Raw genomic sequence first — 19,310 nt, 5'->3', positions numbered from 1 at the left:
TGGCCAATGTGTATTAGAGAAAAACATTTATTTCACAATGATATTTCCCCCCATTTTAAATTCTTATTATCCAATGAAAGGTTAGAGTTTTGTAAATTGAAATAAAGGATCAAAAGGATTAACAATGCAGATTAATTTTCAGAGCCTTCTTTGATCATATTTACCAAGGGTGCCGATATTTTTGGCCATGACAGTATATGCTTATGTGTAAAGTAAATAAGGTTATATTCTCTCCATAGTTTTGCGTTATAAAAACTGGAGAACTCCATTAGGTCTGGCCCAGTCTTATTTTTGCCAGTGTCATAAAGACAAGTTGTGTCATTTCTGAATCAATTTCCATTACTGAAACATGACATTTTCAAATGACAAATAACAGACCGATGCTATTCACTCTGAATGTGAAAAAAATTCTTATTACTGTTGGAAACAGAACATTTTCAAAAAGATGTAACCAAGTGATTGAGATGTCTCAAAAAAGAATGAGAGGTAAAAGAAGAGATACCACACTAAACAGTCGTATACCCTCCTCTCACCAGAACAGAGAGGTTAAATCTTACTAATTGAAGTGGTTTTAAATAAGCAGTCCTTTTTGCAAATGTGCCTCCTACTTCTGAATGTCTGATGAGGCTGGCCAAAAATATCTTGCATTCATCAGTCAGTCTACAGACATGCAAAAAAAAAAAATAATAATAATAATAATAATAATTCAGCTATAAGCCATACAACGTTTGCACAGCATTTCTTTTTCTTTTCTTTTCTTTGTTTTGTTAATTTCAAAACAATAAGTAATAATGAAACCTTTCATAATAATAATTACTCACTATTATTAACAGATGATTATATAATTACAACAAAATTAGTATGAAAAAAAGAAGCATGTAAAACCCTATTCTACAAAACCCTATTTCTGCAAAAACAGTTTTCCATGCATCTGATTTCTTTCTTTTTGTTCATTTCATTGTTACATGAATGCCTATTTCTACAAATAATTAACCACTTTTTGTTCACCGGGCAACATCCGGGCTGGTCCGTCACTATCAGAGTGGTCGCCTTGTTCTCTTGTTTTGTCAGGGACAAAAGACCGCCACAAGCCAGTTGGAACGGGAGGACAATAATCACATTTAGCCATAATCAAATGGCACTTGTTCCCTCTGGAGACCAAAAAGGAAATCGTTGTGTACAGTAGCTTAATATGTCAGGTGTGACTAAGGGAAATTGGAGGCAATTATGGGCATAACTGCATTCAGATGGGTGGACCGGGGGGTGGCAGAATAAAGCTTCATTTTTTTGTTTGTTTGTGTGTACATGTGTGCGTATCAGGTGTGATTGATGTTCTTTTCAGTGTTATGCTGAAAAGAGCCTTTGGGATTTGGAAATAGAGGGCCGTGGGGAGGGGGGCGGTGAGGAGTTCTGTTGTCTCGGTTACAGCGCATGGAGAGGGGGGAGATCACGGAGGGGGAGGTGATGAGGCTATTTTGTTAAAGGACGCCCTGTGTGGCTGGTCCTGATTACACAAGAGAGGCCATCGTGCTCTGATCAGCAGACAGCCGGCAAGGTGGCTCAGTCAGGCTTTCCTAAGAGCTCTTCCTGCACTGATGAGGCCTGAGGAGTCTTCAGTGCATGACATTTTTTTTAAAAACTATATAAATTACGGACAACATGAAAGACAAAACACGACTCTGCAAGTAACATCAAACCGGCATATTTCCTAACATATTCTTACTGAAAAGGGTTCTCATGCTTCATATCTCCTCCAAAAAACACATTCTGTATTTGCTTAGAGACAACATTTGTAGCCTGCTTTGATTAAGAAAGTAATCATGGCCTATTTTAAAAGTAAGCTTATTTAGGCTCATCACATTTATGCCATTAAAAAGAGTGTAAACTGTAGATGAATGGAAGGGTATTTCTGGTTAGACAGGTTTGTTCAGTGAGTGACAGAGAGACAGAGTGACCGAGGGATTAGTAGAGCAAATGGAATTACAGGCCTCCCAAACATGTGATAAAGATTTCATTATCTGGCTCTCACATACACACACACACACCATGTGTCACCTCACTGTCAGGGAGACCTGCCTTCAGATGTGCGGTAACAGATAACTAACGCTGTTCTGTGCCATAAAAAATACCCCACTAAGAGGAACAGGGTGGTAAAGCCTTTTGTACTGCAGCAAATAAGATGTAAATATGAAAAATCACAACAGGACTCTTTTTTTTTTCAAATTTCTAAACCTTTAAGCAGTTAGAGGTGTTGGGTTGGTTTGGTTTGGTTTGGTTTGGTTTGGTTTGGTTTGGAAAGGAAAGGAAAGGAAAGGAAAGGAAAGGAAAGGAAAGGAAAGGAAAGGAAAGGAAAGGAAAGGAAAGGAAAGGAAAGGAAAGGAAAGGTTCAATTCAGTTTGAAATAGAAATGTAAAAAAACTTAAAAGTAGTATGAAAATGTCAGAAAGAAAGGAAAAATAAAAAAATATTAAAACAAAAAAAGAATTAGAAAGAAAAAATAATGGGTAAGAAAAAGGGATAAAGAGGAATATAAATTTCAAGAAAAATAAAAGGAATAGAATAGAATAGAATAGAATAGAATAGAATAGAATAGAATAGAATAGAATAGAATAGAAAAAGAAAAAGAAAAAGAAAAGGAAAAAGAAAAAGAAAAAGCAAAAGGAAAATAAAACGTAAGAAAAAGCAAGGTTTGAAAAGTCTTTTTGGGGGGGAAATAAAATCATTGAAAAGAACAAGAAAAATTCTTGAAAACAAAACAGGCAAGAAAAACAAACGATTCAAAAAATAAGAAAATGTCTGGAAAAGAAAAGAAACAAATTTAGAAAGAGTGCGCTGATCAGTCCCTCTCTTCTCAAGGTTAGGAAGCTGGGAACATCCTTAATGGAATCAAATCTGATTAGATAATTAGCATAGTATTTGCATAATGGCACTGCAATTCATTACCTTGCATGCGAGTTCATCAGCATAGCGTGAGCTGCAGTGTTTCTACTCCCTTCTGTCCTGTAACAAAGCTCAGACTCTCCACTGCCGTCCGAAAAGGTCAACTCATTTACTGTCTCCTGTACCAACTAATATCTATCAAAGACTCGCACACTAGCAGAATGCCTTACGAAATCTCCGGGTGGTCTGAACCAGAGCCACAGTAACCTATCTAACCGCTGTGCGAAGCAGACAATATTTGCAGACTTGTACTGATTTAATTGACTAAAATGAATATATTTTGCAAATGATTTAAGATGATAAAGAGGAACAGGTGAGAGATACTACATTGCGTCAGAGCTATTATGACAAAAAAAACTAAAAATATCAATTAGAATCTCCATTTACTTGCAAATGAATGCCTGTACAGCTCAGACAACGCAAAGACACAAAAGCATGACCAAGAAAGTAAAATCACAAATTATCTTAATTGTTGCTCAATGGAGAACAAATTTCTGCTACACTGTAAAAAAAAAAAAAAATTGTAAATAAAACAGATTATCAGAGCTCGTTTTACAGGAAAGTACCATTTCAGTCCATCTTCATGGTTAATCCAATGTTACTTGTTGTTTTAGTAATTGTGCGAAATTTAATAGCAAATTGTTTCAAAGTAAATCCTACACCATTTTTTACTCTGTACAGTGTCCTGTTTTTCAGATTTTTCTCCTGAAAACAAAAGGCCCAAGTAATCTCACATTTGTCTCCGTTAGAGCCGTAGAAACTAAAAAATTGTTCAAATTTGTTTCAATAAGAACTCAAACATTTCTCACTAAATATTACAATACCATCATTTGAGTGCAATCCTCAATAAATTGTATTTAATTTTACATTTAGCAATATCCTCAATCCTTATCACCATCTGTCTCACAACTATATCTATTTATTTTCATCCAAAACAATGAGAGACATTTGAAACAAAGCTCATAGTTCAATGAGTCATAAATGAGAACTCTATTATGTCTAATAAGCTACGAAAAAAGCAACCTCTGAGCAAAATGGAGACTTCTGCTTATGTCTCTTGATTTTCAGATTTAAAGACCCTAGTAATCTAACATCTGTCTCCTCAAGATCTCAACAATATCACAGACTTAATATGAACTCATTAAATACTTCTAATAATCTCACAATTCTCCACTAGAGTTTCAAAAAAGAAAATAAATGTCTGAAAGTTTTGTCAAATATTCCTAAATACAAAAAAATACTACCTCAAATATTTATTTTAAGACCAAAATATCTAAGCTTGCCATCCATATTCATTTTACAGTTCTATACTGTTCTGTAACAATTGTCGTATGTGGCAATTTCTAGAAATCATTCAAGACAAAGCTGATACTTCAAAGAAAAACAAGTCAGAACTCTGTTATGTCTCCTAAGTTATGAAAGCACAACCTCTGAGCACTAAAAGGTTTCTCTGGGAAAATAAAAGGAAGTTGCATCACAGATAAACTAACAGATGGAAGGAAAGGGGACAGAATCAAAAACAATGAGAGACAGGAAGTCCTGAGAGATCCTTCTTCATCATTGTCCTGTGCCTTTCTGTTGTTTGCTGACATATGCCTGTGCCAGAGAAGAGAACAGGGCGCTGACTGATATGATTGACTTCAGATGGGTGCAGAGGAATGGCGTCTGAGAGCCGTGAGATACACAGACATGAGTGGCAAGCCCTGGGCTACCCAAAAACAGCTGCTGCCTCTCACTTCCTCCCTTTATGGTCCTGTAGACACAACACTGTCAAATATTACAAAGCACAACAATTAGGAACCTTCCTAAGGTTTAACTGCAAGAGGTTTCTGAGGAAAGGTTTAAAAATGAGAGGTTTACGTGCTGTACAAACTCGAGCTGCGATGACAGGTGAAAGGAAGAGATGCAGCGATGGAAACAAATGCAGATAAATTAAACATTTCGTAGAATCGCTCAGCATGGCGGAGATGCAAATGAATTCCTAAATGGAAGCCCTTGTCGTCTTAACTTGGGCGTACAGCCAGGCTGATTTGTAATAATGTCCCTCCGTCTAGCAGAGGGATTTAACACAGGGCAGTAGCGGGAGAGACAGACAGCGTTGGAGACAGCGCTACAATACAAACGCTTTTAATGCAACGCAGGCAAATACATGCTAATGCATCTAACTGGCTATACGGTATTGTCGGTCTGCCAGGTTCTCGCTGACTGGGCTCTGACTTAGCACTTAAATTGGGCTGAGGGAAGAAACTAGGTTGGCAAGTGGAATTGCAGCATATGTCTGGATTTATTTTAGTTCATATCAGCATTCATGCAATAGAAAGCCACACCCTTTATACTGTACTATGCATTTCTAATGTCCGATGACTTTGCGTATTTTCACATATGGTTTGATTGATCAACTGTGTATTCCTTGTAAGTGAATCCACAAGTCTCAATTCACATTAATTCATTCAGCAGATACCTTTTTTTAGAGAAGAGGTGCATCATCAATTTTTTTTACAAATTTTTTCTTCCCTTCAGTTACCTAATTGACATATACACAATTTTCTGAGATGTAATCTTGGATGCCAATTGTTCAGCTGATGACACGTCTTAAAATAAAAAATACACAAAGCATTGAAATTTGCGAAAATTATGGGATAGGATCTCTATACAGTGTGTGCAATTACAAAAAAATGTGTAAGGCTGTCCCTTACAGTCTTGTTTTCATTTGTGTAAATTCAATATGGCGTCTAACCTGAAGGTATATTAGACTAGACTACATTCAAACCAACTGCAAATCATTCTGAAGTCCACCAGAACTATACTAGGGAAGTACATTTTGATAATTATGTCTGCTTGAAAAATATGCTGTTTTAACTGATAAAAAACTATGTAAATTACATATATGTATTAAAATTTTTTTTTTTTTTAAGTTGAAAAAAAATTATTGCATTTATTATGCTTTCAGAATTGACCATTACCAACTGATCAATCCCTAAAAAAGAAGCATACAAGTTTTCACATATGCTGCACCAACAAAAAAATCCAACTAAATATAAATATACTCAGGTCTGCACCAAAATTTCTATTGTGGGGTTCAAGCTGAGAGAACCATTTGGCAATTAACCTAAATACCTGAGAACTTTTAAATAATACAGCTACACTGCCCTCCAAAACTTTGGAAACACCCCTGGCAAAGTGTGGTTTTGGATGATATCAGCATAAATCCAAATTTTTTGGTGCAAATACATTAAAGTAACTTGACATTATCATTGAAGACCAGCTTTGCCAGCTGTGATACCTGGTTACTGGTTTAAACTTGGCCCAGGTTTTTAAAAGATTTTTGGGTCAGCACACCTTAATACTGTAGCTTCAACAATTGATTGCCAATTCTAAGTCAATGTTTGAATAAACTGACAGCTCGGATGCCCAGATTATGCAGAGCTATAATAGCTGCTAATGGTGGATATTTTGATGAATCGAAAATTTTAGTTTTTTCTATGTATAAACTGTTTATGTAATAAAATATGTTTTCGTAGTTTGTGTTGTCCCTTATCAGTGCAAAATTATCACAAATTAAAAAGGATTCATGCCAATATTGTCCAAAACCCAATTTTTCTAGGGCGTTTCCAAACTTTTTGGATGCACTGAGGTCCTGCAAATGATCAAGGCAATTCCAGGCCTTGTCCATGGAAGAATGAAGTTATTTGGCCACTCGGAGACATGATGAAATATTGGATCAGGTGAGACGGCGGGATGACATGTGGTACAACAGCGTTCCACAGGGATGCTCAGCCCAGCAGCAACTCAAGGCTAAATCGGGCCCCATCTACAAGCCTCCCTAGAGAAGTCTGCAATGAAATGACATGACAGCACACATGTACTGCCAGACTGAAATATCACAGTTCTTTCTTTCTCTCCTTTCAAAAAAAAAAAAAACACAGAGAAAGTCATTGTGGCACCTGGCTGAACACAAACACATTTCTCAAAACTCCACAATGCAAGATCAAAGCCACAACAAACACTGCATGGCAAATAAAGCGTCATTCATGGTCTCAAGCTAGATAAACCCTCATGAGACTGAGTCATTCTGTGCCGTTTAAGCATTTTAGTAGCTGATACAAATATCTACTGGGTATAAGACCACCAGGGAGGCAGACGCCACAGTTCAGACCATTAAGAATGCAGTTAGAATACCTTTTGTGTGTTTGTCTTCAATTAACTCTCATTTAATTATACTCTTGATCCAGTCACCCATGGTGAACAGCTATTAGAAAAGAATACTAAAAACAAGAATGTAAACACAGGAGAGCACAACTTGAGGAAGAAAACGGTTCTGTACCTTTGCCCTTGGCTTGAGAAAGGAGATGAAAACGAACAGGGAGATAAAGGAGTATCCACAGAAGGTAAGCATGGAGAGATATGAAGAAACGGTCAAAGCACAGTTCACATCTATGCATTCAAGGTTCAGAGTTACAGTTTAGCTCATTCAGTGCAGAGCAATTCAAGCATGCATAATCAATCTCAACAGAGTGAATACCAGTGAAGGGGTGTGGCATACCTTGATCCGCCATCATGTGTGCAAATCCTTTGAGAAACAGAGAAAGTGACAGAAAGAAAAGAACATCTTTAGGCATGTATCAGACCATGCAATGACATTAAATCTTTGCAGAAGGAAAAGGTTTATGAGGCTCTTATTTATTTTTAAGTTTGGTAACACTTATATTTTAAGGTGTCATTGTTAACACAGGTTACATGTATTTACTATCATAATAACAATTAATTATGCATAATTACATGCAAGTAACCCTAAGCCAAACTCTAACCATATAGTAAGTACGTGTAGTTAATTAATATTACTCAGTACTTAAATGTATAATTACACTGTAACAAGGACACCTTAAATGAAGTGTAACCTAAAGTTTTTATAATTTGACACAAAGTGGCAATTACAAAAGTCCCTGTGTTTGCATTTTTATGGAAATTATTGGTTTAACTATTTTTATTTATTTTGATGTTTTATCTAATGTGACAGCTCAATTTTTTGGTTGTAAAGTGAAAAAAAGTAAATATATTATGAATAGTCATCTATAGTCAAATATAGTAAAACGTTGGTGTAGAAATTATTTATACTCATAAACTGCTAAATTAGACAATTACAAAGAAATGTCAAGTAACACATTTAATTAAATGTGAAATTTTGAAATTTTGATGTAGAAAGACTGAAATGGTAAAATTTTATTGGAATAAAAAATATTCCAATAATATTTGTTTTGTCTACAACTTTTAAAAATAATTTTACAGTGTTGTGCATTTTATGTGACGTTTATATAAATGTGACAAAGTATATTGATTTTAATGACTAATTTAGAGATGAAAGTCTCATTTTATTTTTCCAAATGCATATTACAGATTTTATTGTGAACAGTTCATTCATGTAGATTTCATTTTTATTTTAGTTTTTTAGTTTTTATCTATCGCGACTTCGGTTTCATGGTAACTAAGTATTTTTTCATTATGGTAAAAAGAGCAATAGCATGTTTGAAAATATCTGTTTATATTACTGTACATTTAAATAACATATGCACTCTACATCATTAATGCTGTTACCACCTATAAAAGACCGCTTCAATTCAGCTTTAAAGACATTATCAACTCACCTGGGATGTTGTTGGCCTCTGATGGTGTTGCAGCAAAGAAGACAAAATAGAAAAAAGAAAAAAAAGAGGAGAGAAACATTGTAGCCATTAGAGCCCACTCTTATTATCTTTGCATGAAAACTATCATGCAAACTCTGACACACCTGCCAGCATGCACTGAGCAGACATCTGCCCTGTGCATGTACATAGAAACCCTTAAAATGCCCCTTGCATCCATCCATCCACCCCCTCTTCTCCCTGGGATATGAAGAGGGGGGGATCAGATCTGTGGTGTATGAAACAAAACGACACACCAACATCTAAGAGGTCTAGTTCATCTTCCATGTCTTACACACACTCATAAAGCCCACATCCACGCCTGGGTCATAAATCCAAACAGGCAACAGAACCTGCTCCCTTTAGAGAGGGTTGTGGATTTATGGGACGCTGATGTTTGTCTAAAGCACTGTTCCATACTCAGAGCCTGGTAGCGTTTACTCTCATTGTAGACACACACTCGCTCTCTCTCTCTCTCTCTTGGTGTCACAGGCCGCCTTTGGCACTGAAGCACCGGGCTGACTCATTTCATTAATGCACTCTGGTCGTCTCCCAAACCAAAGGGCATCCAACACTGATAAACGGGCATTGCAATGCTCTGTGTGATGAAAAACAGCTAATCTATGATTTCTCTAATCTGTTCTGGCTAGGGATGATTCACGATCATCTGACCGTCCAACTTCTCGATTAGTGAGGTCAGCGATTCTTAAGCTTTGATATTTTTAGCAGTGGTGCTTTTGTGTTCAACTTCAGCTGTTAAACATAACGAAATTCTCTTAAAATACAGCCATTGTATAGCATTTAGACAAACAAAATTATATTTGACTATTTAAACAGAAATCTATTTTGTATGCACACGCGTGATAGATAGATAGATAGATAGATAGATAGATAGATAGATAGATAGATAGATAGATAGATAGATAGATAGATAGATAGATAGATAGATAGATAGATAGATAGATAGATAGACAGACAGACAGACAGACAGACAGACAGACAGACAGACAGACAGACAGACAGACAGACAGACAGACAGACAGACAGACAGACAGACAGACAGACAGACAGACAGACAGACAGACAGACAGACAGACAGACAGACAGACAGACAGACAGATAGATAGATAGATAGATAGATAGATAGATAGATAGAATTTTGAGATTATACAAATTAGTACAATGGATTATTTCATATGACTCTAAATAATTACAGATTTTACACAGACAGGCTGAAAAACCAATTTATCTGTTGCCAGTGCACACAAACTGCAGCTAATACAGGAAATTAAGGGAAACCTGATGGGGTCTGCCTCCATGAAATGCTTTTAGTGGAGAGTAATTATAGCTACATTAGACATTAATTTAGTCCTGTATGTGTTGATGTCTGTACTGGCTGAAAATGCAATATGTTGTCTCTCACGGTCACTCATTTTCGGGACACGTTCCAATGTGTAAGTGTGTGTCTGTCTGCCGTGCTTGTTAAAGGCTGGTACAGGACATTAAGTCCTCTGATGAGATGCATTAACCTGGTGGAGAAAAAATTAGGATGTGATTGGAGAGCGGGGAATGCTGAGTTACACTCAGGATGTGAGAGCCATGGTGACTTGATTGATGTGTTCAGCTCTTGAGATGACCTGTACTGAAGTTCTGGCTGGAATATGAATGTCTACATGCAGTGTCAGCCTTCTATGATGACCTAGTTTCTCAGAAACAGCAGTGAAACTGAAATTAACGTTTAGTTGTGGCACATCAGTAGATCTTTTCCTTCATTTCTCAAAGAGTCATGTGAATAAAATGTCTCTCAACACATTTTATGCACAATTTTCTAAAATAAATATTAAATTATTAACCATAATACTAAACATTTGCATTTTCTGAACAAATTTGTTCAGAAAGTGAAAATGTTAAGTTCAATAACTTAGAACAGTTCTCTTATATACAAAAAATAGCAAACCATAACAGAAAATGTTTCGAGAGTCGTATCCTTTAAAAACAACTCTAAGATCTACATATACTCATAATGTACTTTTGAATTTGCTTTGTTTACATTAAATAACACGAGGAGATTTGTAAAGAGTGGCCAGCTTAAACATAAACCTCAGCGTACCAATTCAGAGACCATCCGCATGGGAAGACAGATTGAGTGTTTGTTTGGCTGCCAAATGTTTATTATTCTAATCCGCCAAAAGATTATGCGCTTTCGCAAAAGATGCAGTGGTGTGGCTATCACGATTTTCACAGAGCAAGAAACATATGCCACAACAACGCAAAACAGTTCTGAGGCCATTTTAGCCATCTGGCCATCGAGAGGAGTGTCAGATTGTTGTTGCCGCTGCTATGGCAATTGGATTCAGTCACACGTACGTAAGGCTAATGCTTAACACTTCGTACCAGCTTGCCATATGGCTCCGACCCGATATTTATTACCCACATACAGATGTTTCAAAAGCCTGAAGACACGAGATTAAGATGGAATTAAGATTGCTCAGTGGATTTTCGTAATGTTGTTATCAAACACTGATGTCAGCCATTAATGTGTCATTCCACAATACTGGTTTTGATTTGGATTTGTAAGAGGCATCAGGAGAGGAAGTTCAGCTGTGGTCTTACAGAGCCTTTAAGTTCAGGCTACCCCTGTGCACCAGTATAAATGGCCTCCAAAAATGGTTTATTTATTCTTTTATGATTGGCTGAACTGATTCCCAGCATTCAATGCCATCAAAGCTGCTTTTACGTCTGGCTTTAGCCCCTATCAGTGGACTGCAGGACCCAGTCAGCCAAACAAGATGGAGAGGAACAACGGCTGTAAATCAAGCCCAAAACTCTGTTCTCTTTACAACCAATAAATCTAACCCTAGTGCCCGGTCTTCTACACATCCCTCTTTCTCTCATTTTCTCTTTCTTGCACTGGCTGTACATGCATACACATTCACTTCTATATTAAATACCTAAGTACACAGATAGCATCATGGCTTTAACTTTTCAATCACATTCAGTAATTGTGTAATTAAGGAGAGCATCGCAGGAGAGGTTGTGTCTACAATGAGAGTAACAACTCTTAGGGCTCAGAGCACTGATCACCGACCAATCACCCAGCTTAAACACTCCAAGCACAAGGGGAAAAAAGTTTAGGCCTTAGGATATATACACATTAGTTTCTGTAATTGTTTTCTAGCTAATTCAAATTCATTATATATCAGGTAAAGATAACCCATATTGTTTTTTGTTACAATTGAAGGCATTTATGAGGATATCTTTTAAGCAAAAAAGAAACAGAAATATTAAAAATATATATATCATAGTGTACCTTTCATTACCATCAGGATCATCTACCAGGATCTAAAACATGTTTCATAGGGAAGAACTCAAAGTTGTGATTTTCTTCTCTGGTATAACATAAAATTAGATTAGTTATGATGATTATACTTACAAAATAAATGTGCGCAAACCAGAAGATCTGTATATAAATGAGCACATTCGATAACCAAGGTCATAAAATTTTCTTTCAAGGAAAACCAGTAATGACGCTATAAAGAATTGCAATTGACATGTTTAAAATAGGCAATTATCCCCCGTCTCCGATTCATTCTCTGTTGAAGAGGTGCAACAACAAAACCCAGAGCTGTGAAATGGCCTCCTCAAATCCCCAGAGAAACTAAAATGGCCACTTCAGAAAAACAACCAAGGGATCTGAAAAGGCACCTTAACATCCTAACATCCCACCTCCTCAGCCGGGCACGGTAACACACACACATACACACACACACACACACATACACAAAAACGCTTGCCAGAGACAAACAGCTTAGTGCTTTACAGAGGTAAAAATGCAGGCTTTGCTAGTAGTGCATTTCAATGGCATTCACTTTCAATTGACTGTAAGAAGCGATGGGGGAATAGAGGAGGGTCTTATGATGCTGATCGAGGAATTCCCAGCACAAAAACACCTGCCAATGCAGAAAACAAAACAAGCTAAGAGCCGCCATTAACCTGGACCTCAGAGTCAAACTTCAGTAGCATGAAGGATTCTGGGAAACATTATTTACATTTCAGCAGTTAAGACTGACAATTTCGAGTATAATTAGATGGATGCCAATAAACGTTTGAGAAAAGATTTTACATTGCATATACAGTATGGAGTCAATATTGCATTTGCTCTTTATCAAGCTGTAAAATATAAACCGTTTTACCTTCGTTGCAGAATCGGCCAACGTATTCCGTCTTAGAACAATCACAAAGCGGTTCTCCATCCACAACGGAGCATGTTCCTCCATTCTCGCATGGGTTCTCCATGCAGATCCCCTCTATGTCCATGCGGACCCTCTGGCTGCTCAGCAGAATAGGTTCCTTGTTATTGTACTTCAGTTCCCTGATAATTCCCTTAAACGGCGGAAGATCCTTCACTGTCGGGAGAGTGAGCACAGAAATACGAATATCTTGAGGGACTCCGCCCAGGAAGAGGTCACTAACGATCTTCATGTACTGCCTCTGTGGCCGCACCTCGCCCGATTTGCTCACTCCGTCCAGAACCAGCACAGTTCTCAGGTTGTACCTGCTCAGGGTGGCAGAATGCCAGCTGCTGTCATTGACTCGCTTGTCCGATACCACTGTGGTCTCGGCGCAGTCGATGCCTAACTGCAACTGGAGCTTCCCTTCGACCACCATGAGTTGCAGGAAGTCGCAGAAGCCGCCATCGTCAAAGTACAGGATTAAGGCGGTGGACACGTCTGTTTTGAACTGGAAGCTGAGGTCACTTCTGGTGCTGGCGTCCCAGCGGAGATAGCGTGCCCACTGGCCTTGCGACCCTGTAAACTCCAGGCCCAAGCAGGGCCCAAGTACAGTACTGATCAGCAGCTGCAACTGGACTGGGAATCTGAAGAAATTCATTGTAAAAGTGCTGGAGATTTGGGGTTATTATCCTGAACAGAAGGAAATCATTGAATTCGCTTTGGTTCAAAGGTCAGTATATCCAAAGTACATCCCACAGTATATGCCCAGAGATACTAAAGAAGAGGTGAGATCGTCAACGCAGCGACAAACAAAAAATATCCTAAAAGAGGAGAGGGAGTTAGGAGGAGAACAGTCTTAAATAACAGTCATAAGGCCAATGACATTGCACAACAATCCAATCTCTGTCAGGCGACAATAAAAGCACTTCTTCCACGTTTCCTGGAATGGAGACGAGCGGATGAGGTGCTGTGTGTCTGCTGAGGTGCTGTTTTCTTCTGGTATCTCCTCAGACCTCAATCATCCAGACAGGTCCTCCAGGTAGGACTCTTTCTGTATTTAGGGAAACCAACGCAGACTGCATGATGCACTGTGGGTAATGTAGTCCATATGGTTGCTCTGCCCTGTCTAGCGCACAATAGCTGTCAAAATAGAAAAGCATCAAATTACAAACAAATCCACAGATGTCTCAGTCTATCGAGTGTGTGATTTTTTTTATGCATGAAACCCAAAAGCATAAAAATATATTATGTAACAAAACAATTCAGTACACTTTCACAATTATAATCATGAAAAGCTGCATTTGAATAAGGCTCTCATCATTTTGTAAAATGCAACTCCTGATAAAGCCTAATTAAAAGTTTCTATTTTAGAGGCATTTTACCCAAAAGATTCTTGTGTGTTATCGGTCATCTAGTGTGTAAATTACCAGCATTATTCACATGGCAGCTCCAGCTATCATTCAATAGCAGCGAGTCCGTGTTTATCTGATGATGTGGAAAATTAAAAGGCTTTCTGCAGGATGCACAATGCATGAAAACAATAATATGCATGTCGACACATTCCCATGACATATACTCCACAGTCATCTAAACACTAGGTCTAAAAACCTACAATACTTAGCTTTAAAAATATTTCATTTGTGGTCCTTCATTTTGAACCATTTTGAAAATAAAATGCATTGCATGAAGATGATATTAAAATCTAAAATTATTGTGCATTATTATTATTATTGTCTTTTTTTTTTTTTTAAAGGAAAGTTGCATAACAAGATGCAGTAAAAATGCAACAGAAATGTTTATTTTATGGATTAAAATAATTACAGGGTTTTTTTAACACATCCTTAAGCACAAACAAAATGGCCTGTTTTGTTATTTCCATGCTGAGTTGACGTTTGGCCTTGAACCAGCACAGATTAGCAGGACTTTTGTGAAGGCAAAACGCAGCTCTGGCTCCTCTTAACATGTGTCCCCTACGTGCATAAATGAATAGGCTCCAATTACATGGCAACATGCGAGGTGTAACCTAATAGACATCTAATATTGCCCGTGTCCTTGAGGCGTAGGCAGTAGGTACGGCAGGACAATAGTGCTACCAGCCCACGCGATTCAACCGAGCCGAAACACAATGCATGCCGTCAGAGCTCTGCCTTCTGCAGCTGAAGAGGAGAAAAAGAGTGAGAGACCGCATGCTTGTAACAGATACTCCACATTGGCTCGCACCCACACCTCGAAATATGCATGTGTGCTTTCTCTTTTTCTTTTTTTGTCGGGCGAGGGCTTGCGAAGAGGAGGAGAGAGGTGAAAAGGCTAAACTAAGCCCATCATTGTCCTCATTGATATGTGATTGACATACCCCACTGGGAACGGCACACGACACCACAAAATAAAACCCCTGCATTTGGATCCCGCTTAAAAAGTCGGCGAGTAGGAGAAGGAGGTGTAATGGAGGAAGGGGGGCATGTTAATGACAGCAGGGCCAACCATTCATCACACACACAAAGCTGGGTTTTACCACAGGTGCCTCAATTACGCTCTGTCATTACACCAGAAGAGCTGCGACAAAATGTCCTCCAGTGCGCCCCGATGATATCATGGAGGCTTTGGGAGGAGGCGTACGCCATTTCAGTGAGCTCGGCTCCATACGTGACACGGTTGCGCCGAGCATCCGTGTGGTGGAGCGGAGGTGTGGGCGAGGTAGAGCTGGGCCAAAATGGGTGACATCAGCGTCCGGTGCTCTCCTCCTGGGCTGCCAGCCGGTGAATGGGAGGCGTGAGGCTCCTACCTGGCCTCATATAGCCTCCCCCCAGTGACCCAGAGTGGGCACGGGTACCACCAGCAACCCCCTAAACAACCCACTGCAGAGGAACAGCGACTTGTGAGCAGATTAAAGCAGGAGGGTTCTGCAGCAGTCGTTTACGGCATTACATCACCTTGCCAAAACACACCCTCCTTGTGCCATGATTCACTATAATACCCCTCACAATCAGAAACAGAGGATTAGGAATATGATTTATGACCAAATTTCACTGTGGTAAAGGTGTGGCGTGTGTGTGCATCATATAGGGCTCTGAACAAGACAGAAAGATCACGTCACACTGCGGTGTATTGGAAAGGCAGAGCACATTAGATGAGAGTTTTGGAGGCTGAGCATTACACAACGCCAATAGGAAATATTCTTCAATGCGACAGACAAAAAGGCGATTTGAAGGAATTAAAAAAGGGGAAAAAAAACACACACAAACCCGGCAGAACGACATAGTTACAAAATTGGGAAATATTATATTTGGTAAACAAAACAAAAATATATATTTTATTTTACATGGCGTTCATTAAATATCTAATACATTTATATGTGCATATATATGCGTGTTTTTCAGTGTTAGAATTATCAGCGTGAATTATTCTAATTCGTTTATCTCTGTGGGAAAATATATCGGTTGCATTAAAATCATTTAGCTGTCTTGGCCTGATATCTAAATAGAGATTATAACCAACACCCGTGTGAACAAGACGATACAAAATACAGAGAAACGAAATAGGCTAATACAAATATCCTTTTATTTTAATTTTAGCTAGCGTGCAATGCGATTTAATAGCTACATTTGAAACAGATGTATATTTTTAAGCAACAATCGTTTAAATAGATTATTAAATTTGAAAGGTTTTTGTGCTCCAATATTTCGTTTTTAAAACAGCATTTCGCTTCGTTTCACCCTTTTACATTGGTGCACAATATATACACGAAATGCGCTCTAATACACTGAAATCTCGCTTTTTAGTGCACAATTCGGTCACCTAAAATAAGGCACGTCAGTCTCACAAATAAATGTGCACATGTATAAACAGACCGACAAAATTATTTTACATTTTGGTGAGAGGACACTGCATCATATTTCACACAAAAAGAGGTCACAAAACACCACAGGGTGTAATTATACTCGAGCGTCATGGAGAAATTAAACACGCTCGAATAAATATATGATATATTATTTTAATTCAGACATACGTGTTCATTTTCATTTCTGTCAACTGTGGGGGAAAAATCGTCTATGCATGTGTGTGAGACAAGGCCGCGCTCAGGAAATATTATCTACCCCGACAATTTCAGGACAAACGATACTGTCTGGGTGGATGTGTTAACATTTCGGCAAAAATGTTAAGACACAAATACAGTGTGTCTAGCCCAATTATTATTTTGACAAAAACATCAAGTGTAGGTAGGCTACTAAAAAGCACACGCCTGAATAGTCTTTAAAATGAGTGTGTGAACGCGCTAGTGTGTGTGTGTTATACTGGATTATTACCAAAGTCTATTAAATTCCAGGAGATCTAAATGAGCCACTAAAAACTGATGAGAACGAATTAACATATTCTAATAATGCACTGTACTCACTTCAAAGCGAAAAGAGCTGAACGTGCAAAAAATCAGTTAAAAAAATTCTAACATTTCGATTGTGAAAACAAGACAGATGTTTATATCGAATAACTTATAAGGGTTTGTGAATATTCTTAAATCACTGCAACGTGTTAATAACCACCCTTTAACTATTTTTTTTATATATATATAAATATATATTTTTAATAAAAGACTGCTTAAATTTCCCTATACATTTTGTCTAATAAAATCCAGAATAAAGTAATACACTAATAGATATTAGTAAAATGTTTTAGGATAAGTGCACCACATGTGTGCTGGCTAAAAATAAATTTTACCCAAATAAATGTTAGTACATATTCATACATGCGCTAAAAAGGACATGGATATGTTCCTGTGTTTTTGACCAGTCCATGTCTAGGTGCATTCATAAGGATGCAGTGGGCATGCGTGTTGTTTATCCTGAGTGGCAGCTGATGATGGGCTCCACAGACACCTGAGAACTCTTATTAATTATTCACAGCTACTTTTACAGATTAAGAAAAACACAGGTCTCCTGAGAGCAAAGCGCGAAATTGTTTGTTACATGTTTACGGAGGAAAATGCGTGCTTTTTTCGTGTTTACAACAAGAATACTGGCCTACATTGTCTAACTTAATGAAAATAAACGAAATATTTTGTGATATTTTGGGCAGCTGACAAAAAAGAGGCAGTACACTTATTTTTGTGCCTAAGATTTTGTCTCGAAAACCGGTCAACTCTGACAGAAATATACTGTTTCCACACTGAGCTCTGTACAGAAGATGACCATCTATCCTTGAAGAATAAATACTCGTAAATGTATTTTTAGAGTTGGACAGCGCGTGTAAAACCTCTTTTCGTTTCTTGTGTTGTGGGCCTGAATGATAATGTAAGTTAGTTTAGTATTTTTATCGCGCTTCTCCGCGAAACAACGCGAATGTCATTTATTTTGATTCAATGCAACACGCCGCGTTCACAGAAATAAAAGTAAAATTAAATAAGAACCGTGATTTACAATGTAAAAAACAAGTCAACTAAGAGTAAATACTCGGAGCAAGTGATGAACTTATAACATCCCGGCGAGCTTTCAATCATTCCGTGCCAAAAAAAGAAACAGACTAACCTCAGTTTTCGTAAAAAATATCCCAAAGCGTAATAATCCACATTGCATTCCCAACAGGCTCTATATGTTTGGTCCACGCTGCTAAATGTGGTTTTTTCGAGGTCTTGTGTGAAGATGTTTTACCCTCGTCCTGTGCTCGCTTGCAGTTACAGAGAGCCGCGCGCTCAGAGATACTGTTGGACAATCACGAGATTTTCGCGCAAGCGCCGCGCGACCCCGCCTTCCTCTAACTGCGCGGCTCGCGCCATTTAAAGGTGTAGTAAAATCTGAGAGAAAACTTGGCCGAAAACAAACGAGTGTCTTTTTGAAGCGGTAGATACACTCATATGGGGAAAGGGACACGAAATGTTTACGAGATGGCTGTGTTTGCTTACCTTTGTAGATCCATGCTGACTTCCCTGAGATACGCGCCGTTTCTTCTAAAGATACAGTCATCCTTTCTTTACCAGGATACTCGGTGAAAATGTAATAAAGTATAGTCATTTCGCAACAATACCTGCAAGGAACGCGTATTATGTGAGTGAATGTGTCTATGGTCATTTTTAGACAGTTTTCAATATATACATAAAAAATGCTATGCTTTGCAGCGTTGTCAAGAATATCTAAAAATACAATAATCAGGTTATTTGATTTATTGAATAAGTTTTCATAAACAATACTAATTTTAAAAAGTGTTACATCTGGACCCTTTTCAACTTTTCACCTTTGACCATTCAGCAATTCAGCATTTTTTTTTTACATCTATGAATCTATTTTAACCCAAATTTATTTTATACCCTATTTATCCCCTCAAAAATACATACTATCCTCTATGATAGTGTGCAATGAAACTTAATCTCCTAAAAACACTTTTGTTTCCAATAATAATGCACCTTGGAACCAGATAAAACATTTTCCTTAAGAGGGGATCCATTGTAACCTGATTCATAAATTTGTGAATC

At 37.9% G+C, this 19,310-nt stretch overlaps 1 protein-coding gene across 2 annotated transcripts in view; it reads right to left on the bottom strand.

Moving 5' to 3' along the window:
- LOC306849927 (neurexin-3a-like) overlaps positions 1 to 13,508 on the bottom strand; it is a gene marked incomplete at both ends in the record, with an annotated part of 262,700 nt that extends 249,192 nt beyond the window's left edge. For both annotated transcript variants that reach the window (XM_079385310.1, XM_079385311.1), the window contains one exon: positions 12,812 to 13,508. In XM_079385310.1, the coding sequence (XP_079241436.1) occupies positions 12,812 to 13,508 (697 nt within the window). The remainder of the gene's footprint in view (positions 1 to 12,811) is intronic.
- Positions 13,509 to 19,310: the final 5,802 nt, after the last annotated feature.

The sequence above is a fragment of the Barbus barbus genome (genome assembly GCF_936440315.1).
Source record: "Barbus barbus genome assembly, chromosome: 30".
Lineage (NCBI taxonomy): Eukaryota > Metazoa > Chordata > Actinopteri > Cypriniformes > Cyprinidae > Barbus > Barbus barbus.
This window is presented reverse-complemented; position numbering and strand designations above follow the sequence as displayed.